Below are 26,363 nucleotides of genomic sequence, written 5' to 3' on the forward strand. Positions count from 1 at the left end.
CTATGATCTATTGTGACTCAAATATGGGTTTATGATATTAGCTAATCATTACATTTTGTTTTTATTTGCATTATTTTACATTGAAACTTTTTTTTACAATTGGGGTTAATGTTAATAAGCTCTGCAAAGTAAGCAACACAGTGGAAGATAATTTAATATTCCGAGTATTACGGCTTGGGCAGATATTGTAATGGCAAATGAACTTCTATATTGATAAATGTAAAGATATGCACTTGAGTCGAGGAAAAAAATGTACAATATTTATTAAATAGTAAAAGGCTGAGTAAAACTGCCACAGAAAAAGACAGTGATATTGGAGGATGGTAAACATAACTTTAGTGACCAATGTCAGATACCTGTTGCCAAGGCAGATATAATAATGTGATGCATCAGAAGAGACATAGATGCTCCTGACAAGAACTTACTGGCTCATTGATTAAGACTGGCATTTTAGCCAGTCTTAATAACCCGTATATCTGGCAATGGATTTTCCAAAGTTATGAATTCGCCGGCCTCTACATAACTTCAGCATATCCAGTGCTAGTCTAAATGTAAGACAGCTTCCTAGCTAGTTTACATTTAGACCGTTTTCTACACCTAAAACAGGAGTCGAAAATTATGAATGAAACAGGCCTGCTAGCCCATCCCCTTCCCTGCCCACACCACACCCACTTTTTTGTATCTGGCATGAGCAGGGAAAAGTCGCAAATAACTGTTCTGCTGCAATCTGCCCCAGAAATAAGCCTAATATAGGTGTAATTCTGGATAATAAATGACCCCTTTAGTTGTCCCTCTGTACAAATCAGCAGTCAAACCAGTCATGGAAAATTTTGTACATTTTGGACACGTGTATAAGAAGGACATAGCTGATGTAGAGTGGTACAAAAAAAAAGCAATCAAGGTAATTAAAGAAATGGGTGGATAGTACTATCAAACTATCCAGTTGACAAACCTGCATTTGTTTAGTCTGGAAAAAGAGAGACATCCTCTGTCTTTAGAGAAAAAAGCTTTAGTCCTACTGTAGACAGGGATTCTTTACTGTAAGAGCAGTGAGACTATGGAACTGCCTGCAAGAGGAGGCAATGGCAGGATAAAAATTAGACATGGACCTCCAGTATTGAAAAAAACAAAAAAAAACAAACATAATACTGTATACTTACTTTATGAGTGTAAAAAATATATACACAAACACAAGCAGTGAGATCAGGGGTGTACACCGAGCTCCTACAGCTCCATAGCAAAACTTAATATGGGCACCCTGCCCCATCTAGCTTTCTAGTAAACGTGTCAATTATGCCATATACAAAGCACAATGCCCCATATTTCTGCTGAATTTTTATATATTTTTTCTTTTTATTAAAGGAATATACTGGTTAGAGAAAGTTATCCCCTATCCTGTGGATAACTATTACATCAGTTGGGGTCCTACCGTTCTGCCGCTGGGATCCCCACCGATCATGAGAACTAGAACCCTATATCCTGTGGAGCCCCCTGAAATGGATAGAGTGGCTGGTCAGAAATGTGCACCACTGCTCCATTCATCTCTATCAGTGCCAGAGCGCCAATTGGTACCTTGGAACCGAACCCAAGTTCGTCAAATGGTTTTTACAGTAGGAATCAATTTATGAAATTATTTTGCGAGGTAATAACTTTGGCTCATTGGAGCAAATACATTCTAATACCGTACAGAGCGCTCGCTCTGTACAGTATTGAAACAAAGTTTTATGCAAATCGACTTCGGATGTTTCATCCGAAGTCGATTTGCTCATCCCTAATGACGTCATCATGTTGGCCGACATGGTGACGTCATACGTTACAGTGCACAAGATTTCATGTGAGATCTTAAATCAAGATGGCGGTGGCCATGTCTTTGCGCTCAAACGGATAAGGTAAGTATGATTTTTTTTTAAAAATTACCACCATTCAGGGAAAATATCACAAAGCACGATGAAATTCAGCTTAGTGGCGAATCAAATATTCCCTTAAATACAGATTGAATTCCGTGCCCTAAAGACAGACCTGGGGGCCTTCACAAAGCAGAACAACCTGCAGGAATCACAGGAGATGTCAGTGGCTGGACTGCCACTGTTAAGTAGAAGGTCATTGGTGGATCCTGACTATCACCTGCCGATAAGACAATTGATTAACATGGCACGGGGAGAGCGGGACAATGGTGGGCAGGGGCCACCATTGTAGTAAAATATTTGCAATCCCAAGCATGAAAATACATTATTGATTTATTGTACTTCAATAGCATATATTCAATATTCAGTATTAGGAATAATATGGTGGGATGGGGTTAATCTTTTGAAGATTTAGCTGCTTCTGTGTTAGGGACAGCACAGTGAATCTTTCCATAGGTATGATAGAATGGAGCACCCAGCTTCATTGTCTTGCCTAATTAATGAGGATAATATGCTCGGCTGCTAATGAGTTTATTAGCAAACAATATGCCCGGAACCGACTTAAGCAGCTCAGAGTTTTAAAGGATGGCTTAGCACCTCTCCCTTCTTGATGAGTTATACCATAAACAGGGAGACATAAGGAACAAGAAGAAAAGATAGGTTTGGAAGAAAGAAATGCAGAAGGTGAATTGTACTAAAATAATTAATACAAGGGCCATAAGGTAAAAGGAACTATGAGACATGTGAAGAAACGTGAGTCTACTGACACTTATAATCAGTGTAAACTGGGTGAATAGCTATAACCTAGTAAAACAGCATAGATACAACAATTTTGCCATAGAATTTACATTTGGTAAGATACTACACTGCTCAAAAAAATAAAGGGAACACAATAATAACACATCCTAGATCTGAATTAATTAAATATTCTTCTGAAATACTTTGTTCTTTACATAGTTGAATGTGCTGACAACAAAATCACACAAAAATTAAAAAATGGAAATCAATTTTTTTAACCCATGGAGGTCTGGATTTGGAGTCACACTCAAAATTAAAGTGGAAAGACACACTACAGGCTGATCCAACCTTGATGTAATGTCCTTAAAACAAGTCAAAATGAGGCTCAGTAGTGTGTGTGGCCTCCACGTGCCTGTATGACCTCCCTACAACGCCTGTGCATGCTCCTGATGAGGTGGCGGATGGTCTCCTGAGGGATCTCCTCCCAGACCTGGACTAAAGCATCTGCCAACTCCTGGACAGTCTGTGGTGCAACCTGACGTTGGTGGATAGAGCGAGACATGATGTCCCAGGGAACGGGCGGGCCAGTCCATAGCATCAATGCCTTCGTCTTGCAGGAACTGCTGACACACTCCAGCCACATGAGGTCTAGCATTGTCTTGCATTAGGAGGAACCCAGGGCCAACCGCACCAGCATATGGTCTCACAAGGGGTCTGAGGATCACATCTCGGTACCTAATGGCAGTCAGGCTACCTCTGGCGAGCACATGGAGGGCTGTGCGGCCCTCCAAAGAAATGACACCCCACACCATTACTGACCCAATGCCAAACCGGTCATGTTGGAGGATGTTTCAGGCAGCAGAACGTTCTCCACGGCGTCTCCAGACTCTGTCACGTCTGTCACATGTGCTCAGTGTGAACCTGCTTTCATCTGTGAAGAGCACAGGGCGCCAGTGGCGAATTTGCCAATCTTGGTGTTCTCTGGCAAATGCCAAACGTCCTGCACGGTGTTGGGCTGTAAGCACAACCCCCACCTGTGGACGTCGGGCCCTCATATCACCCTCATGGAGTCTGTTTCTGACCGTTTGAGCAGACACATGCACATTTGTGGCCTGCTGGAGGTCATTTTGCAGGGCTCTGGCAATGCTCCTCCTGTTCCTCCTTGCACAAAGGCGGAGGTAGCGGTCCTGCTGCTGGGTTGTTGCCCTCCTACAGCATCCTCCACGTCTCCTGATGTACTGGCCTGTCTCCTGGTAGCGCCTCCATGCTCTGGACACTACGCTGACAGACACAGCAAACCTTCTTGCCACAGCTCGCATTGATGTGCCATCCTGGATAAGCTGCACTACCTGAGCCACTTGTGTGCGTTGTAGACTCCATATCATGCTACCACTAGAGTGAAAGCACCGCCAGCATTCAAAAGTGACCAAAACATCAGCCAGAAAGCATAGGAACTGAGAAGTTGTCTGTGGTGACCACCTGCAGAACCACTCCTTTATTGGGGGTGTCTTGCTAATTGCCTATAATTTCCACCTGTTGTCTATCCCATTTGCACAACAGCATGTGAAATTGATTGTCACTCAGTGTTGCTTCCTAAGTGGACAGTTTGATTTCACAGAAGTGTGATTGACTTGGAGTTACATTGTGTTGTTTAAGTGTTCCCTTTATTTTTTTGAGCAGTGTATATGTAGTATGATGGTAATGGTTTGGAAATCTGTGGACTTTCATGTTTTTCAGTCACATCTTAGACCTCGATGTACAAGTTAGGGATCCCTTCAGGATGCAACTTTTAGACTTCATGGGAAATTTAAGGATATCTCCACATTCAACCCAACCTTTAACTTGATTGATCCATTAGCACTTTTGAATGTCTAGGAATATTTTCTTTAATAATACAACACAGTTTTTTTATTCAGAGTTTTGTTAGACTGTATGATAGGGGAGAGACATTAACAACTTTCTTGTTAACACTGACCAATGAAATTATTAGTTACTCTCTATTTTCTATTCTCATTCCTGACAAATACCTTTATACAATCATAACACAAACACTAAAACCTTGCACAAAGTAAAACTAACAGGATCTTGTAGACTTTTTTAAACTGGTCCTTGAATGTGATTAAAAGCTCCGTGTTCTTTAGTTACACTCCATGGTATTTCTTTAGTAATAATTATTTTTAAATGTACTTGAAATTATTGATATAGAATGGATATTGTTATCTAGATAGACCATAATCTTACAATTTAGTTAAAGGGGTAGTCGTTTACTCTATAATATCTGATTTTCATTTTTTACCCTATTCACTGTAGGTATGACAATAGTCATTGTTCTAAAGATTAATGGCATCATATATTTGGTAAGATAAAATCATTTGGGTTGAATTTAAGAAGTGGTAATTGAGGATATATGTGCATTGTATCATTGTATTATTTGGTCATTGTGTGGCGCAACAAATAGGGGGTATCAATAGTGATACTACACATGGCAACATCCAACCTAAGACACCTATTAGTCTAATAAGAATTTTAAAATTATCACCCTTGTTGACCTGTTTGTCCATCCCCATATATATATAAAATAAATATAAATCCTTCACCTGCGTCAAAGGGAGACTGTTACATTCTGATCTGATCCATTAGAAAGATTAAGCTTTTCCAACTACAATTCTTGAAAAACCACAGTTTGTCGTACTTATATTCCACTAAACAAGGAAGGAAATGTAGTTTGACTGTGGGAGGGGGGGGGGGGGCATAAACCTAAAATCTGCAGCAAATTGTCTTTACAGGATAAAAATTAGATTGTGGAAGGAGCAAGTGCAAGGATAAGACAATGTAGAAAAAGTAAGATATAAGGTTTTTAACGACTTTTAATGCAAACACCCTGCTTGTAAAATACAAGGTTCTCTGTCGGCATTATCCTGAGTAGATTCCTTTGCTCTGTGTGTCTGTGTGTATGTGCAGATGAGCTGTGGTGCAGAGATGCAAAGATATAAAGGCTCTTTGTTGTCTTTTGAATAGAATTAGACATGGGCTTTAAGAGAACCCACCACAGAGGGAGTACTGCAAATGCCATCTACAGTCACCATTATGTGGAGAAGTGATACAACCGCCAATCCCTCTATGAATATATTTGGCTGTGCTACTTTGTATGAAGAGAGTAGCCTTTGTGAAAGAGAACGGAAGCACTCAAATACATTGCTTTCTGTTGGATCACAGCTTTTAGATTTTTAATAGTATTTTTCATGTCATTGAATGTATTATGACTGTATATGAATTAGCATCCCTTAGAGGTTAATATTATATGTCAATTTTATTAGGGCCTTCCGACTCTCCCTCAAAGGCAGATGTCATGGCCGTGAAGGATCGGGCAGCTTTTGTTTCAACATGCCTGATGCTTTTGTTCCCAGGGGTGATAAACTGCTGCCAGAGGTGTCTGGCAGTGGCTTACTCCACTCTTCCTATTGAGAATACATGCACACTTAACCAAACAGAGCATGCATGTTTATGGGCAGGTCATTTGAATGACCAGACTCCCAACCTGAGACATAACATAATCCAGTATCTGATCATTTTAAAGACTAAAATGTCAATTACTGCATAGTTGACTGTAGGAAATGAAGCAATATTATAATATAACCACAATGTATTACTTTGCAAGAAAGGGAACACATTTGTGGCAGTTACATAATTGTAAAAGTTCCTTTTCTTTGATAAATATACATTGCATATATATTAATACAACTTTCTTCTTTACATCAGTGATGCTTCAGGCAGAGAACAGGTTAAGTGTTTAGCTTCCCTGTTTCAAAAGGATTACAATTGCAGTGCAGGGTGAGGGGTTTCATTCAGTTTTCTCAGCTCTAACCCTACAGCCACCCCATGAAAAATAACTCATAATGAATGTCTTAATTCCTTGTGCAGTCTCCCTTAGTTGTTGTGCTAACCCCCTTTTCTTGACTGTCTTTCCCACCCCTCTTTTTCATTAGCCTTAGTTTTCTGCAGTGTTTCTCCACATCACCTTGCCTGCTATTGCAAGCAAAGGCTATGTATTGAAATTCTGAGGGGGAGGAAAAATTCTCTCTTTATGTTTTTTGACACATTCTTTCGGTCAGGGATTAATTACGATCAAACTCCTCAGCTATGACATTGGTGGGAGGAGATATGGCAGGAGGGAACCAACATATTCCTTTTAGTAAATGATTGTATTCTTCAATGTATCTGGAAGGAATGTATATGTATCTCCCAGTCAGTCCTCAGGTATAACACCAAGACTATATAAGTATATAGGGATCCTGATGCTTTCTTGTTCTGTATAAAATATGGCTTTGCATCAGAATAGTTTCTCATATGTTCACTTTTCTGAGTGACAGTTACAGTAACTTAAAGAGGACCTGTCACCACAAAATGCTGCAGGCAGCAGGTTATAGAGCAGGAGGAGCTGAGCAGATTGTTATATAGTATTGTGTGGAAAGATTCAGTACTTATACTTTTATACATGTAAATCTCTGCTCTTTGATAGCATTCCCAGTATAAGTATGAATACACAGATAGCGGTCAGTCCTTAATAGTGATGAGCGACAGGGGCTATATTGAAATTTGTGATATTTCATGAATATTTGGGCAAATATTCCTCATATATTCGTGAATTTGAGATTATTTTTTGCAATAGGCAATGTAATATTTGCGTAATGCGCGCAAAATACAGGCGTAAGTCACTCTTGCTACATTTTCCAAGCTGCTAGAAGTTTCCTGAGACTGGAGAAAATGGTTGGCATGGCAGAACATTAAAAATGGCTTTATATGCTAACTGCATATAAAGCCATTTTTAATGTGCTCCAAAATATTAGCGATTGCGCTAATTGGCACTAATGATGCGAATATTTTGGCGCAATATGTGAAACTTCAGATTTTAGCAGATCTGACTACATATTTCTGATTGGTGCACTAAGTATTGTCACACTATATCACGATTTAACCTACACTGACTATCACCCACTGACTATCTTTATATCTTTATTTTTTATATATATATATATATATACAGGGAGTGCAGAATTATTAGGCAAGTTGTATTTTTGAGGATTAATTTTATTATTGAACAACAACCATGTTCTCAATGAACCCAAAAAACTCATTAATATCAAAGCTGAATATTTTTGGAAGTAGTTTTTAGTTTGTTTTTAGTTTTAGCTATTTTAGGGGGATATCTGTGTGTGCAGGTGACTATTACTGTGCATAATTATTAGGCAATTTAACAAAAAACAAATATATACCCATTTCAATTATTTATTTTTACCAGTGAAACCAATATAACATCTCAACATTCACAAATATACATTTCTGATATTCAAAAACAAAACAAAAACAAATCAGTGACCAATATAGCCACCTTTCTTTGCAAGGACACTCAAAAGCCTGCCATCCATGGATTCTGTCAGTGTTTTGATCTGTTCACCATCAACATTGCGTGCAGCAGCAACCACAGCCTCCCAGACACTGTTCAGAGAGGTGTACTGTTTTCCCTCCTTGTAAATCTCATATTTGATGATGGACCACAGGTTCTCAATGGGGTTCAGATCAGGTGAACAAGGAGGCCATGTCATTAGATTTTCTTATTTTATACCCTTTCTTGCCAGCCACGCTGTGGAGTACTTGGACGCGTGTGATGGAGCATTGTCCTGCATGAAAATCATGTTTTTCTTGAAGGATGCAGACTTCTTCCTGTACCACTGCTTGAAGAAGGTGTCTTCCAGAAACTGGCAGTAGGACTGGGAGTTGAGCTTGACTCCATCCTCAACCCGAAAAGGCCCCACAAGCTCATCTTTGATGATACCAGCCCAAACCAGTACTCCACCTCCACCTTGCTGGCATCTGAGTCGGACTGGAGCTCTCTGCCCTTTACCAATCCAGCCACGGGCCCATCCATCTGGCCCATCAAGACTCACTCTCATTTCATCAGTCCATAAAACCTTAGAAAAATCAGTCTTGAGATATTTCTTGGCCCAGTCTTGACATTTCAGCTTGTGTGTCTTGTTCAGTGGTGGTCGTCTTTCAGCCTTTCTTACCTTGGCCATGTCTCTGAGTATTGCACACCTTGTACTTTTGGGCACTCCAGTGATGTTGCAGCTCTGAAATATGGCCAAACTGGTGGCAAGTGGCATCTTGGCAGCTGCACGCTTGACTTTTCTCAGTTCATGGGCAGTTATTTTGCGCCTTGGTTTTTCCACACGCTTCTTGCGACCCTATTGACTATTTTGAATGAAACGCTTGATTGTTCGATGATCACGCTTCAGAAGCTTTGCAATTTTAAGAGTGCTGCATCCCTCTGCAAGATATCTCACTATTTTTGACTTTTCTGAGCCTGTCAAGTCCTTCTTTTGACCCATTTTGCCAAAGGAAAGGAAGTTGCCTAATAATTATGCACACCTAATATAGGGTGTTGATGTCATTAGACCACACCCCTTCCCATTACAGAGATGCACATCACCTAATATGCTTAATTGGTAGTAGGCTTTCGAGCCTATACAGCTTGGAGTAAGACAACATGCATAAAGAGGATGATGTGGTCAAAATACTAATTTGCCTAATAATTCTGCACGCAGTGTATATATATATATAAAAGCTAACTAACTAACTATCTAATGTAATTAAACAGTAAAGCACAGAGCACAGCAATGACACTGCTCTCTCTCTCTCTCTCTCTCTCTCTCTCTCAGAACTTAAAAAAACTGTAGAAAATGGCTGCTGGGGAGGTTCTTATATAGTAAGGGGTAGGCAACTTTCCTATTGGTTGCTATGGATGTTTCTAAGCTCAGACAAAGACATTGCAGCCATCTCATTGGCCCACAAGCAAGAAGGGAGGTTACTGATGAAAAAAAAAATCTAGAATATTCAAAACTACAAATATATATCACTATATTCTAAATATTTGTGAATTCTCGAAGTACCGATATTCGCGATTAATAATAGTGATTCAAATATTTGCTAGTCCTTAACAAGTTTTAGGGAATATTTTCCTGCAAAACTTGTGTATCAGTCTGCTCAACTCTTTCTGTTCTATAACCTGATGCCTGCCGATTGCACCACATTTTATGATGGTGGGCTCTCTTTTTCAAATATTAAAAAAGAGGGTTCTAGTTCAGCTAGAAACTGTATATAAGCAGAGCAGTCAGAGCCCCTAGTTGTCTGCAGATAGGTACCAGTGTTTAGTAGGGGAGATTATGCCAGTCTGCAGATAGTGACCAGTGATTAGTAGGGGAGACTCTGCTAAGTCTGCAGATAGGGACTAGTGTTTAGTAGGCAACGCACTGCCAGTTCGTCAGGTAGGGACTAGTGTTGGGCGAGAATATTCGAATCGCAAATTTTAATCATGAATATCGCCACTTCGAGAATATAGTGATATATATTCGTATTCATGAATATTCAAGATTTTTTTTTTCATCAGTAACCTCCCTTCTTGCTTGTGGGCCAATGAGAAGGCTGCAATGTCTTTGTCTGAGCTTAGCAACATCCATAGCAACCAATAGGATAGTTAATTACATTAGATAGTTAGTTAGTTAGTTAGTTAGTTAGTTAGCTTATATATATACAATCACATAGCTACAGGCTAATTTCCTTTCTTGTCCCAGATAATAAAATGTAACTCTTAATGATTCGCTTAAAATGAAGTCAGCACATCTATTAACTATTATAAGTGAGCTCTAAACACTGTGAGTTAAAACTATCTGATCCTCATTATTAGTGCCAGATCACTATGTTATTTATTGAATTGCTTCATTTTTAGACGGTGGCTTGGAGTGCACTTCCCCACAGCACCACTCTGATTGAAGTGCGCACTGGCACACACTGATCGCTTATAGCATAGCATGTATCTGTGTATTAATCAAACACTTGAAGGCACATAAACATAAGAGGTCAGCAAACTAAAACCTAATATTGCCCCCCAACATGTTTCACCAGCTAATCTGGCTTCATCAGGGGTTTGGGCAACGACCATCTGGCCTACCTTGGGTTCAGATATTTACCGACTCCAGATAAGCCAGATTTTTGTGATCAGTAATTACCATAATGGGATGAATCGCTCCTTCCAACCAATGATGCCATTTCTCAAAAGCCAACTTAATGGCCAGGAACTCTCTATTATCTACATCATAATTTCTTTCAGCAGTAGAGAGTTTTTTTTAGAGAAAAAAGCACATGAGCACCATTTGCTAGGAGAAGCACCCTGCGACAAGACTGCTCCAACCCCTACCTCGGATGCGTCAACTTCCACAATGAATTGCTATGACACAGGTTGCACCAGTATAAGAGTAGAAGCAAAACACTCCTTCACTGCTGAAAAGGCATGTAATGCCTCATCAGACCAAACTGAGAAATCCTCACCTTTCTTAGTCATATCTGTTAATGGTTTAACAACAGTCGAGTAATTCAAGAATAATTTACGGTAGTAGTTGGTGAACCCCAAAAATCGCATGAGCGATTTCAGATTTTCGGGTCGATCCCAGTCCACTTTTTCCTGATCCATACGAAAACCCAAAGATAAGAGTAGGTAACCCAGGAATTGCACTTCCGAAACCGCAAATACACACTTCTCCATCTTAGCATACAATTTATTTTCCCTTAGGATCTGTAAGACCTGTCTCACGTGATCCTGATGCTTCTCCATGTCAGGGGAATACATTAAAATATCATCCAGATACAGCACCACAAACCTGCCCACCAGATGATGAAAGATGTAATTGATGAAATGTTGTAAAACAGCAGAAGCATTGGTCAACCCAAAAGGCATGACAAAATTCTCAAAATGACCTTCAGGGGTATTAAAGACTGTCTTCCATTCATTCCCCGTCTTGATCCTTACCAAATTATATGCCCCCCTCAAATCCAATTTAGAGAACACCTTGGCACTGACAATCTGATTGAACAAATCTGGGATTGCAATTCACAGACTTAGGTAATAGGGTGTGCATCTAATAACTAAATATGTATCACTGCCTGGGATAGACGCTAAAATCAAAATAATAAATCTTTATTAGGGTGTAAAGTAAAAAAGGGGAAGTAAACACCCAAAGGAACAGGCTAAGATATAGCAAAAATCTCCGCTAAACACCAACAAATCTCCCCTAGTGTGGGGTAGGTGTATACACAGAGGAGAAAAATAGGTAATATTGGAGAACACTGGCGCTGCAATATAATAGAGCTGGTAGTACTCTGCCCAAGGCCACGTCCGAAAAATGGTTAGGTGAGCAGTTGCATAACACCATATGACTACGGCCAGACAAAAAATAGCACCCAGTCATTCCAATATACCTAGAAATCGCTGCCAGAAACTAGACATCACAGCCTAGACGGCACATATCATGTGCCTAGATAACGCAGCACAGAAGGTATGTGCTAGGAGAATTGTGTACAGAAGTAGGAGACGGCACCGTATAAGGTGAATATGGTTAATAACCTCCACCTATAGTGAATATACGGTCGTCACCTCTGAACACATACACAAGCCCCTACAAAAGCCTATAGTCCCACAGCTAATGTGTCGCTTGATGCAGGGACATGTATTACAAGTGCACATCTAGCAAGTCTCCCTTCCCCCCAGATATATATTGTTATAGGGCACAGTGGCGCATAGCCGGGGCACCGAAGACTATCTGATTGATATACAGGCATGACGCGTTTCAACTTAGAAGTATCATCAGGAGCCAGGACATGCAAACAAATAGGCTAGCAGGGTGGCCGAACTAGTACAGTAGTAGTAGTATGGCCGTGAGCGCGCGCACCACAAGACCAGAGTGGAACAAAGGGACAAGAAAAGGGGGGAGGAGGGAGGGGAAGACACAAAACACAGTAGCAAGGAGGAAGGACCAATAAACATGAGTGGCAAAGCCAATCATTATGAGCCCACTTGCATAGAATCAAGATAAGTACATATAGCGAAAGAGATGGGGGTATATACAGTGGCATGAAGACGTGGGGACTGCAGACAGCAATAAATGATGGCACAAGTGCATACGGTAGCCGTACCAACAGGCTGCTATATCTAGTCAAAAGATCCATTGAGCTTCTTTCGGAAGGAGGAATTTGCCAAAATTGCCCCCACGGGGAGAAGGTCGAATCTTTTCAATCCCCTGGAAGCGCAGCACCTTATCGTCACTGTCATGATGTGTCACTACATGTCGCGCAATGGAGGTATCCCTATCATTGCGAAATTCCTCAAGGTGTTTGCCAATCCTCTGTCTGAATTCACGGGCAGTCTTGCCCACATATTTCACCCCACAAACGCAAGAGATCAAGTAGATTAGTCCTGTAGCTCTACAGTTAATGAAAGACCGTATATGGTATGTTTTATGGTCAGATATGCCCACAAAGCCGTTTCTAGTGCCAATAAAATCACAGGCCATGCAGTTGCAGTTAGCAGTTGTGAGCTAACCAAGTGCAGGGGATGGATGACTCGTACAGACTATGTACCAGGCGTTCACGCAGGTTGAGACCCCGTCTAAAAGTAATAGACAGGGCGGACCCAACCAAATGGCCAATATCCGGGTTCGCCTGCAAGATGCCACAAAACTGTCCCAGTATTTGTCGCACCCCCACAATATGAATGGTACCTTCGGTCTCCTCCCTAGGTTTCAGATGTAGGAGGGATTCCCTATCACTTCCTAAAGCACGTTGATAGGCGGATTTGAGTACTTGTCGCGGATACCCCAGCCGTTGGAACCTGTTGGAGAGGTCACTGGCCACTCTTTGAAAATCCGTGATGGTGGAGCAATTACATCGGACCTGTAGGAATTGGCCTTTTGGAATACCACATTTCAGTGTTTATGGATGCCAGCTTTCCCACCTAAGTAAATTGTTTGTTGCGGTGGGCTTACGAAATAGATCAGTCACCACACGACCATCCGATTCTTTGATAATACGTAGATCCAAAAACGTAATCGTGGTCTCATGTATATTAGAGGTGAAAAAAAGGCATAGGTTGTTGGTATTGAGGGCCCCCGCAAAGCTAGCAAATTCCTCTCTGGATCGTTTCCAAAAGATAAGTGTATCGTCGATATACCTGGCCCAGAGATCAATAAGGGCCGACCACTTTCCCATGTCTTCGCCAAATACGATCTCTCTCTCCCAACAGCCATGGTATAAGTTGGCATATGTAGGGGCACAAGGGCTGCCCATGGCCATGCCCCATAGCTGGTGGAAGAGACGACGATCGAACAGGAATACATTGTGTTCCAGTATAAATTTCAACAAAGACACCACAAATTGATTGTGTGAACAGAAGTGTGTACCTCTTTCACTGAGAAATACGTCGATCTTCTCGCATCCCTGGATGTGAGGGATGCTACTGTAGAGCGCTTCCACGTCCAAGCTAGCCAGGTACGTTCCGGGCTCCATGTATACACTATCCAGTTTATTTAGGATGTTCATGGAGTCCTGCACGTATGATGGTAGCGAGATGACGAAAGGGTGCAGAATGACATCCACATAAGTGCCTGCCACTATGGGTCTACCATTGAGGGGATTTCCTCACTTGTGGATTTGGGGTAGGCAGTAGAAGCAGGCTACCTTAGGATTTGTGGGCAGCAAATATGTGAATTCAGTCTGACTAATGAGACCATCATTGAAAGCCATGAGAGCAATATTTGATGTTTGTGGTGTTCATTGAGTGGGTTAGAGGGAATAACGCGATAACATTGTTTCTCCCCCAGAATGGTTTGCCACATATCAACATAGTCCTTTTCATCCATAATAACAATATTGTCCCCTTTATCAGATGGTTTTATAATAATGGAGGGGTCCCGTTCTAGCGCCACGGGGGCTTCCGTTTCAGAGGGGGTATCCCTCCAAGTGGGTCAGTTGATCAATGACCACTTTAAGGAAAATATCAATAGGGGTATTGTCATTAATGGGGGCCATTCTGGAGGATGGTGGCTTAAGGGTGGTGAACGGACCCTGGCCTAGATCCATTTCTCCCTCCACTAAGAGGTCAGCTAATGATCTGATGTCTTGAAGATCTATGATGTCATTCCCTAGTTCCGCACACTGACGGCGGTCATGGGATGCAAAGAATTTTCTCTATTTTAATTTTCTGCCAAACGGTTGCAGATCTTTTCCCACTCAAACAGATTAAACCCATGCGTGGGGACAAATGAAAGTCCCTTGCTTAGTAGCATATTTTCAGTGGAAGTCAGAGGTCTCTGTGATAGGTTGACAATCTGTAGATCCATATTTGTTAGTCGGACACCGGGGGACCTTTCCCTAAAAAATTCCACCTGTTGTTACCTCTAGATCTATCTCTGGAGCCCCTTCTGGCATCAAAGGAAGGGGATAGGGATCACGGACAGTAATGTGACTAAGCTCACAGAAGTCCAAACAGGCCTAAGGGTTCCGTCCTTTTTTTTTTACAAAGAAGAACCCTGCATCCACTGGTGATTTGGATGGTCTAATATGACCTTTAGCCAAGCTCTTGGTGATATATTCTCGCATGGCTACTCTTTCGGGTTCAGAAAGATTATACAACCGAGACTTGGGCAATCTAGCTCCGGGAATAAGGCTGACGGGGCAATCATACTCCTGATGTGAAGGTAACTTCTGGTCTCCACTTTCAGAAAAATCTGAAATAAAAGAAGGTACTATTTTAGTGGTTACAACAGAAAGCGGCGTGCTAAGACAGTTGTCTATGCAAAAATCACACAAATTAAGAATCTGTCTCGCTTGCCAAACTATGGTAGGGTTATATTTGGATAACCACGGTAAACCTAGCACCAGAGGAGCAGGCAGACCCTCCAGCACAAAACATGAAATAGATTCTTGATGAGAATCTCCCACCTTTAGGTGAATGTCTGCACAATTTGTGACAAATACTTTTGTGAGAGTCGAGCGGAATCAATCACAAACACCAAAATATTTTTGTCTAATGCGCTTGTTGTCAAACCATGCATACGGACGAATTAACCATCCACTAGTTTAACCCCTGCCCCACTGTAAATAAATACTTCAATTCCCACAGTTGTGGAGTCTAGCGCCACCTTGGCAGGCAGGAGAATTCGGGTATTACCGGTAAATGACAAAATTACATTCTCAGATTCCCCACCCACACTACCAAGAGTGAGAAGAGAACTAAACACATTAGTTTTCTTTCTCTTTTTTTTCACCTTGACATTTCACATAAGGACATACATTAACAAAATGTCCCCTTTACCACAGAAAAAGAAGAGTCTTTTCTTAACCCTAACGTTTTTATCACCAGATCCAGGAGTGACTTAACCCAACTGCATTGGCTCATCATCAGCCATGAGCTCAAGTGCCTCCCTACCCAATGTGTCAGAAGAGGCCACTTCCCCATATGATAGTGCATCCTGAGCAAGAGGAACCTTAGATCTCTCCCTTAGGTGTCTATCAATATGTATGGCCAGAGACATGGCTCCCTCCAATAACTCTGGATATTTGTGAAATGCCAAGGTGTCCTTCAGGTTCTCGGATAACCCTTGACAGAATTGACTATGGAGGGCTGGGTCATTCCACTCAGTATCAGTTGCCCATCTCCTAAATTCAGAGCAATAAGACTCCGCAGAACGCTCTCCCGGCCAGGGAGACCCGATCTGGGTCATCGTAGATAAGCCCCAGAGATCTGAAAAATCTACTGACCTGAAGGATTGTGATCTGGTCGGCATAGAAAAAGCCCAAGACTGAGCGTCACCTTTCAGTAACAAAATAATAATCCCCACACTTTGACTCTTGTCCCCAGAAGAGTAAGGACGTAGTCTAAAATATAGTTTGTATGACCCCCTAAATCAAATAAAGTTGTCACTTCCACCAGAAAACCTATCCGGGAGAGCGAACTTAGGTTCAGGGCAGACCTGGTTCCCACTGCTGGAAGCCGCGCCTATGGTCTCTGAAACTGCGAGACGGCTGTGCAGAGGTCAGCCACCTCCAAAGACAGTCCCTGCATACGATCGACCAGTGCCGAAAACAGTATCCATCACTGCACTGACACAAACAAAATTACGTTTTTATGGCGGTTAATAATGTCACAGGTAATGGGGAGGGGAAAACACCAGATAACACACAGAAGGAAATAGACCGGAGTCTAGGCCTTAAAGCTAAGGGAGAGGGATGGTGACCTCCTAGGAATCCCTAGACCTCTTCCTGACTCCTGACAATATGAGTAGACCCTGAAGGTGGAAATACTCATACACAGAAGCCTAAGCCCTGGAAACCCTGGAAAGCCCTAGGAGTGGTGGCAGGGAATGAAACTACTGGTTCCTTCCCAGATGAAGGGACCAGCGTCTACCTGAGGCCTAGAAAACAACAAACAACAAAAATGCTAAACAAAATGCACTTAGCTTAAAGAAGAATGTAGGAGCAGGGGATCCAAAGGAACAACACACGAGCTCAACCAACTCCAGCAGGAAATATCAACCGCATGGTAAGCAGTGTGAGTCAGAACTAAATAAAGCCTCAGTAATGACCACAAGCTGCACCTGACAAGAGGTGTGGTCATTACCAAAGAACAACACTGCAAGGAGAAAACAGAGAGACTGTGAGATACCCTCACTTGCCGCCAGTCTCTCAGATCTTCTCACCTCTGTCATGGGAGGGACTGTGACACTTATTTCCCATTATTATACACCACTCTTTACCATCCCTTCCGAAGAGCAGCAACACGTGGTGACACCTCAACGGTGTCCAGGGGACCCAGTGTAGTGTTGGGGTCACCCCGAAGCCAGCTACAGCATATAAATTTTACAGAACTGAATGTAGAGCATAATCCTAAAATTCCTAATATACTTCTATTTATATTCTGCTAAGCACACATGGAAAAATAAAATTTTGTGAATTTGTCATGCAGATCTGCTGTAAAACATATTTAATGAGGACCTTTCACTTGCCCTGACATTGCCATATAAATACCTCGCAGTGTAGGGCATATTGAGGAGATGTGATATCGCATTTTTTTTTTTCGATGGGCTGCTCTGTTCCCCCACTGTGCCGCCTGTAATGGTTTTCTGGCCCTGTATGCTAATCCATACTATTGGTACAGGGAGGAGGAGACAGCCATGTTTCTCAAGGGGTGTCTCTTTCTCCCTTGCATGCAGCACTTTTTGTTCGGCTAATTCCCTGCATTGTCTGATGGACCTTCCAGCCGCAACACCCAGCCACAGGTGTAAAATTAGCCTAAAATGTATAATTTTAAAGGGGTTCTCCGGGCTTTTGAGATTGATGACCTATCCTCAGGGGGTACGACACCCGGCACCTGCGTCTATCAGCTGTATGAAGGGAAGGCGCGCACAGTGCACACGTGCCGTCTCCCTTCTCTCTTCCTGCTCGCCATAAACATAGCAGCAGCGAACAGGAAGAGAGAAGGGAGACGGCACGTGCATACTGTGTTGGCCTTCCCTTCATACAGCTGATCGGCAGTGGTGCCGGGTGTCGGACCCCTGTCGATCTGATATTGAGGATAGGTCATCAATATTAAAGGCCCAGAGAACCCTTTTAATTAGGCTATATATGTGAACACACAAACAATAAAACTTTACTTTTAATATTGAAATTATTATGAAACACAGCACGTGTAAGAATAAGTTATCGGGGGGGTTGCATACCAAAAATATTTGTGAACAAAAACAGTGACATAATTTTTTGTATATTCCCTCTATATTTTCTTTCAACTTGTGGGGTACAAAAAGAGCGAAAATGATGCTATGGGTAGTGAGAATGATCCTGTAGCGATAAAGTCTACAAGCCTAGAGAACTTACACTGAAGTGTTTCCATTCTATTTGTCAGCTGCACAGAGCTGAGAAGCTGTGTTGCCGTCAAGATTTGTTTAGGCAATGATTTCTTTTATTGGCATGTATTATAAAAAAAAACATTATTTCTAAAATTCTATGATTAAAATGTGTACAAAATTTTACACTTTTAACGACAGAGTGCCATAAAATACTTCAAAATTTTTATAATAATAATAATCCTCATATCTATTTTAGTTGTGACACAGTATATGGATGCATCAAGTTTAGTAATTATAAATATGGATGTATCAAGTTTAGTAATTACACCACATTCTTACAATTATATTTGAGAACATTGGTGAACCCCATAACTCTCTTGCTTAGACTGCATGGAATTGAAACGCCTGTGTGAATCTAAGGATGGGGATTAGGACATATTTTATCCCTCCCCCAGCACCACTCCCCTTTAAGTATTCTGCCTTATTCTTTCCTAAATTGAGTCTCTATAGCAACAATGAAGTTCTTTTTCACCCTCCTTTGCGGGTATTGTTCTGATGGGGTAGAAGAAGAATAAGGGATTCATACCCACTTCCCAGCCAAACATTCCTTGTACACTTTTGTATAAAGACATGTCCAAGTCAGAATGTTTGATAAAAATGTTTCTGAAAGAATTTAGAAGCATTCTGTGTGCAATAGATGAAGGACATGTAGCTCTGATTATACCAGATATGATTTATTCTTGCATTGGCACCCTATTCTGGCAGTTTACCATTCAAGGACTGCACAGTAACTTAAAGGGGTTTTCTGCAAATCCTTAAAGGGGAGGGGTTGTTCAAGCTCAAAACCAATTTTAGATAGGGCTGGGAATGTGTTTTATGTTGACATATTTGTATTTAACTCTGTGCCAACATTTAATATAGTAAGTTTTACAATAGGTTAAATAAGAAAAAATACAGGTAGGTGATAAGAAATGATAGATAGATACAGTAGATAGATAGATATTAAAATTAAGACCAATATCAGAGGGCAAGAGGCTGCCACAGCAACTGCCATATGCAAGTATTTTGTTCAGTATTTTGCATCAGTATTTGTAAGCCAAATACACCCCGGAACAATGTCTGTGATTCGCGTTATCACTGATCATGGAAATTTAACCATTCAGATGGTTAATTGTGACCACAACATCTGGGCTGTGAAACCCCGGGAGCACTGCGCTCCCAGGGTCAAAATGGCTCACTCGCACCAAGATTGAGGGAGCTGTTCAGTTGCTGTGGCAGCCTCGTGCCGAGGCCTACCACAGCACTGTTCATATGGAGCCCATAGACTGCAATGGTAATTCATTGTAATCGATGGGAGAAGCAATCTGAACTTTGCATGGGAACTAGGGGAACTTAAAAAAAGGAAAAAAAAAGTTTTAATATTATTAAAAAATAAAAAACTGTAAAAATTCAAATCATCCCCAGATAAAGATACCAAAATGCTTGAACTAATAAATTATTTATCCTGTACAGTGAATGCTGTAATGCAGGGATGCTCAACCTGCGGCCCTCCAGCTGTTCTAAAACTACAACTCCCACCATGCCCTTCTGTAGGTTGATAGCTGTAGGCTGTCCGGGAATGATGGGAGTTGTAGTTTTGCAACAGCTGGAGGGCCACAGGTTGAGCATGCCTGCTGTAATGGAAAAAAATTAATTTGCCATTTTTGTCGCTTGACCTCCCCAAATAATGAAATAAAAAAAAGTGATCAAAAAAAGTCATACACACTCTAAAATAGTATCAGTAAATATTACAAATAACCCCACAAACAATAAGCCCTCACATAAATATAAAAAAGTTATGGTGAATATGGTGATGCAAAGAAGAAATCTTTTTTTCTGAGTTTTTTAAAGTATTAAAACAAAAGAAAAACTATAAAATGTGGTATTTCTGTAATTGTACTGACCTGTAGAATGAAGATAACAGGTCTGTTTTACCACATAGGGAATGCTGTAAATCCATAAAACTAGGGCAGAATTCCTTTTTTTTTATTTCAATACATTTGGAATTAGTTTTTCAGCTTTCCACTCTATTGTATGCAATATAAGATGGTGCCATTAGAAAGTACAATTTGCCCCATAAGAAACTAGCCCTCATTCAGCTATGTGAATGGAAAAATTAAAAAATGATGGCTCCAGAAAGGCAGGGAGTAAAAAACAAAAAAAGCAAAAACAGGAAATGGCTTGCTCCTTAAAGGGGTTTTCCCACTTTGCTAAATCAGCTTCACCTGCAGCCAGCTCTGCTGGTACTTCCTGGTTTTCTGCAGCTAAGGCTGGGCGGGCTTAGGCAGCTAGAGTGAAGGCCGGCCACACCTCCTTATGACATCACACTGAGCACTGCTCGTTCATGTGAAGAGTATGACTCATCAGTATGCAGTGTCTGTGAGGGGAATGGTCACTCAGAGCCAGGTGAAGTGAGCTCAGTGTACAGTTTTACACATAAAATCTCTGTCTGATCTTTTACAAACCCATTCTGTGCATCAAAAACTATAATTCCATATTATACATTAGCCCAAAAGCTTGACCGACCCCCACCCCCCAGCACTGATGCAGATTTGTTTCCATTACAGCTGTACTCCAGTTGTGTATAAACCTCACACTATGTATCTTTATAGATGCATATACAGCTCTGCTACATCTGACTGTTTATCTCTTCAACCAGCACTGTATCAGAACAGCAGCATATTCAGCTCTACTACATCTGTTTCTCTCTTCAAACAGCACTGTGTCAGAACACCCGCATATTCAGCTCTGCTACATCTGTCCTTTTATCTCTTCAACCAGCACTGTGTCAGAACAGCAGCATATTCAGCTCTACTACATCTGTTTCTCTCTTCAAACAGCACTGTGTCAGAACACCCGCATATTCAGCTCTGCTACATCTGTCCTTTTATCTCTTCAACCAGCACTGTGTCAGAACAGCAGCATATTCAGCTCTACTACATCTGTTTCTCTCTTCAAACAGCACTGTGTCAGAACACCCGCATATTCAGCTCTGCTACATCTGTCCTTTTATCTCTTCAACCAGCACTGTGTCAGAACAGCAGCATATTCAGCTCTACTACATCTGTTTCTCTCTTCAAACAGCACTGTGTCAGAACACCCGCATATTCAGCTCTACTACATCTGTTTCTCTCTTCAAACAGCACTGTGTCAGAACAGCCACATATTCAGCGCTACTACATCTGTTTCTCTCTCCAAACAGCACTGTATCAGAACAGCCGCATATTCAGCTCTACTACATCTGTTTCTCTCTTCAAACAGCACTGTATCAGAACAGCCGCATATTCAGCTCTACTACATCTGTTTCTCTTTTGCCAGCATTGATGCTGACCTGCCACATATACAGAGCTGCTACATCTGTTTTTCTATTCAACCAGCACTGTGTCAGAACAGCCGCATATTCAGCTCTGCTTCATCTGTTTCTCTTTCACCAGCATTGATTCTAAACCGCCACATACACATCTCTGCTAAATCCGTCTATTTCCTTCACCATTAGTACTGTGACTGAACAGCGCTTATTCAGCTCTGCTACATCTGATTCTATATTTCACCCGCATTGATTCTAAACCGCCACATACACATCTCTGCATATCTGCCCCCATAAGTACCTCCTCCATCCGCCCCCATAAGTGCCTCCTCCATCCGCCCCCATAATATAGTTGCCCCCAGTGTACATACATATAATATAGTTGCCCTCAGTGCCCATCGATATAATATAGTAGCCCCCATTGTGCATAAAACTCATATAGTTAGCCCCCAGTTTCCATAGATATAATATAGTTGCCCCCAGTGCCCATAGCTATAATATAGTAGCCCACAGTTTCCATAGATATAATATAGTTGCCCCCAGTGTCCATAGCTATAATATAGTAGCCCAGTTTCCATAAATATAATATAGTTGTGCCCATAGCTATAATATAGTAGCCAACAGTTTCAATAAATATAATATAGTTGCCCCCAGTGTCCATAGCTATAATATAGTAGCCCCCAGTTTACATAAATATAATATAGTTGTCCCCAGTGCCCAGAGCTATAATATAGTTGCCCCTAGTGCCCATCAATATAATATAGTTCCCCCCAGTGCCCATAGATATAATATAGTTGCCCCCAGTGTCCATAGCGATAATATAGTAGCCCCCATTTTCCATAAATCTAATATAGTTGCCCCCAGTGTCCATTGCTATCATATAGTTGCCCCCAGTGCCCATAGATATAATATAGTTGCCCCCATTGTGCATATAATAAATATAGTTGCCCCCATTGTGCATATAATCAATATAGTTGCTGCCAGTGTCCATAGTTATAATATAGTTGCCCCCAGTGTCCATAGTTATAATATAGTTGCCCCCATTGTGCATAAAATTGATATAGTTGCCCCCAGTGTGAATAGACATAATATAGTTGCCCAAAGATCTATATATAAATATGCCCCCATTGAATTCACTATGAACCCACTCTATTGCAGAGTTCAATAATCGTTGGTCGATTAGTGGGCCATTAGATATTATACTTACAGTATCCTCCGACGTCCGTCCGCTCACTCTGCTGTCTCGCCCGAACTGTTCGGACGGCCGCGCATGCGCAGCTCTATCTAAGATGCGGTGGATATACTGCGCATGCGCGGTCGTGCGCGCTCATGTAATGGAGAGGCCGGCCGCTTATTTCTCTGCCTGTAGTGCGCAGGCGCGGCGAAACGATGCGGCCGGCGAAAAGCCGGCCGTATCCATGGGACACCAATGTAAACAACAGCTTCTATTAGAAGCTGTTTGCAGAAGAGCAAAGCATTTTTTTTAATCACATAGATAGGAATAAATGTTCATTGGGGATAGTAAATTGAGTTAAACAGAATTAATGAAGTGGGACAACCCCTTTAAGGGGTTTAAGAAAGAGGTGCATTTCATAAATATGCTCAAAAAGTAACTCCATCCCTAATTATTTCCATTTTGCTAGGATGATTAAAAAAAAATTTTTTTCACAATCACTCAAAAGGGTTGTCTGCAAATACTTAAATAGGTTGTTAAAACTCAAAACCGATATTAGTTAGAAAGTGTTTAACATAAAGAGAAAAAGGCACTCAACCATTGTCCCTAGTTCTTCCAGTCCCTGGAAGAGTGTCCATCAGAGAGTTCTTCAGCAAGTGTGACACCCCACCTATGGTCACATGCACTGCTGCATCCATTAACTGGCTTCAGCAGTAATGTGTCCCTAAGCGGCATGTAACTACTGGCCACTGGGGGATACGTCTCCGCTGAGGCCAGTGAATGGCTACAGCAATGCATGTGACACAGATAGGGACTAGAAGAAGTGGAGACAGGAGCCCTGGTGCTGGAACAGATCAGCATTCATTAGTTGAGTGCCTAATACTTTTCTGGCCCTAACTAAAATTGGTTCTGGGTCGTAAAAAAGAAGAGATTTAAAAGGAGACTTAAATATTGATAACCTATCATTAGGAGAGGTTATCAATATCAGATCGATGCCACTTCTTGGCATCAGCATCCCCACGATCAGCTGAAAGAAGGCATGTCAGAACTAGTACAGTTTCATATTTAAATTAATGCAGTCATATCTCATAATCCAACACCTATGTAGCTTTATTGAAACCAAATTAAAGGAATTTAACTATACATTCAATTTGGAAATGGGTTCTTTTACTCTAGTATCATTTGGATTTAGTAGGTGTTAGATAATCAGGTATTCTGAAATGGTCATCCCTATTCAGCCTTCGTATCATTTTATACTGCTATGGAAACAAGTTAATGATTGCCAGACTTTCTAGATTATTGGATGACTTTTCTTCCTTGGTGCATAAACTATTTCTCTGTCTCTGTTCTACTGTACAGTGTAACTTTTGCTTTGTACCTGCATTTGCTCTATTGTTTATGTAATTGAACCTGCATTGAGTTTTACCGCTACAGTATTTTTTACTAACCCCTATTTGTACTGCATTATGTCAATATAAATCATAATGGTTCTATATTTACACAGCACTATTCTATCAGTATATAGGGTATCGTTTCTTACACTAAACACCACTATAAAATATTTTTTTAATAGCATAATGTATAACCTATATGGTACCCATTCACACAAGTAACTGCATAACGGTCCTGAGGCATCCCTGGACAATGGTAACTGATACATAAGGTTTCCATGTAAGTTTTTATGTATCAATGGTCTTTAAGGCACAAACATGCTTTATTTTCAGATTACTGGTTAAATGGTATTATGGCTAACATCAAATCACAGTAATAGCAATTATTCTTTCCTTTATATCCTTTGTTTCACAGAGATGCAGTGTGGAGTTATCACTGAGAGAGGATCGAGTGCACTCTTTATTACGTCAGCTGGCAACCTTGAGGAGTGAAGGTGCTACATTACCTGACAGTGCTGCTGACAAAGAAGAGTTAATTAGAGAGAAGTGGGATATGCTAAAGGTGAGAGCACATGCTTCAGGATTTATTTGAGGTTTCTGTATCTTTTTTTAATAGAGATATGAGCTTGCTGCATTGAGTGGGGTGCTTGACAGAATGTCTGCTGAGTGTTAAGTGTCTGCTGCTTGCCAAACATCACCAGATCTAATGAAAAAGCCCTTGCCCTGCTCGATTCAGTGCAGGACAAGGGAGAGCATCAGATGAGGATTAAAGATGAGCAAATTTTTAAAAAATTTGATTCAGACGCTTCACCGAATTTTACAAAAATATTTGCTTTGTGATGAATCACCGTCACAAAGTGCATTTTTTTGTAAGTAGCGGGTGCAAGAGAGTAAGAATAATGTTTAAAATTAACAGATTTTTTTTTTATTATTATATTTACCGCCTCCATTTGCTCACGACTGCACGGCCCGAAATGTCGTCGTCACAACGTCATACGTCACCACACAAGGGATTTTGGCCAAGATCTTCAATCAAGATGGTGGTGGTGGCCCATCGCAAGCAAATGGAGGAGGTAAGTATAATTTTTTTTAGTTTTTTTACACTATTTCAGGTTAAATCGACTTGCCACCACAAAGCACAAGGAAATTCGGCTTCACATCGAATCGAATTTATCCTGAAATTCGGATCAAATTCCACTTTGTTGGACTCGATTTGCTCACCTCTAATCAGGATGATGGATAGAATATTTTGTTGCCAAGAACACCTCAACCAAATGGTTTTCTGCCTCCCGGGTGACTGTCACGGCCATTGCTGTGTGTGCCGTGACACTTTTGCCACGCTCGCAGTTGCCCTGGGCAACGTGTTGCTGTTGTAGCATGTGGTGGCAGTGTCTCGGCTTTTGCTGTGTGCTCCGTGACATAGTTGCCACGCATGCTGTTGCCGGTGGCAACGTGTTGCCATTATGCCATGTCGTGGCAGTGTCTTGGCTTTTGCTCTGTGTGCGCCGTGACATGGTTGCCACGCATGCTGTTGCCTGTGGTAACGTGTTGCTTGTTGGCTGGTGTGTGCACTTCCCCTTTTAGTGGTTTCCTCCCTCTGTCTGGTGCTGGAAGGGTTAACTCCTTGACTGGGTGTGGTCACTTGGGTTTTATTACCTGTGGCTTGCTGGCTGGAGTCAGTGGTACTTGAGGGCCACCTTGTAGGACATTGATGTCATCTGCAATGTCATCCCTCTGTCTTCTCCTTGTCCTTTCCCTACCTTATCTGTTGTCTGTTTGGTGAGGGTTTGATTTGGGGATTTTTTTGTTATGTCTAGTTTGTTGATACATGTCTGGTGTGTTGTTTGTGTTGTCCAGCATGTATGCTTGACATTCCCTTGTCTACCTCCGGAAGGGGTCTGGTTTCCCGGAGGGGTGAACCATAAGCTTGTATGCAGCGCTGCCTGGGGCTGCCGTGCACCTCGCTGAATGGGGCCCAGGCAGTAGCTGGTGTGCTGGATACCTGTGTGTGTGTGTTGTCTGTATGGTGTCCTATTTGGTGTGTGGGCACCTGTACTTATGCACGAGTTCCAGTCGTGGTGG

The 26,363-nt window shown here is 41.5% G+C and overlaps 1 protein-coding gene across 1 annotated transcript in view; it reads left to right on the top strand.

Annotated features, from left to right (window-relative positions):
* Positions 1-26,363, top strand: part of AKAP6 (A-kinase anchoring protein 6) — a 587,230-nt gene that overhangs the window by 407,803 nt on the left and 153,064 nt on the right. The window contains exon 11 of the mRNA XM_040411001.1: positions 24,697-24,843. Within this exon, the coding sequence (XP_040266935.1) occupies positions 24,697-24,843 (147 nt within the window). The remainder of the gene's footprint in view (positions 1-24,696; positions 24,844-26,363) is intronic.

Source organism: Bufo bufo, chromosome 11, assembly GCF_905171765.1.
Source record: "Bufo bufo chromosome 11, aBufBuf1.1, whole genome shotgun sequence".
Lineage (NCBI taxonomy): Eukaryota > Metazoa > Chordata > Amphibia > Anura > Bufonidae > Bufo > Bufo bufo.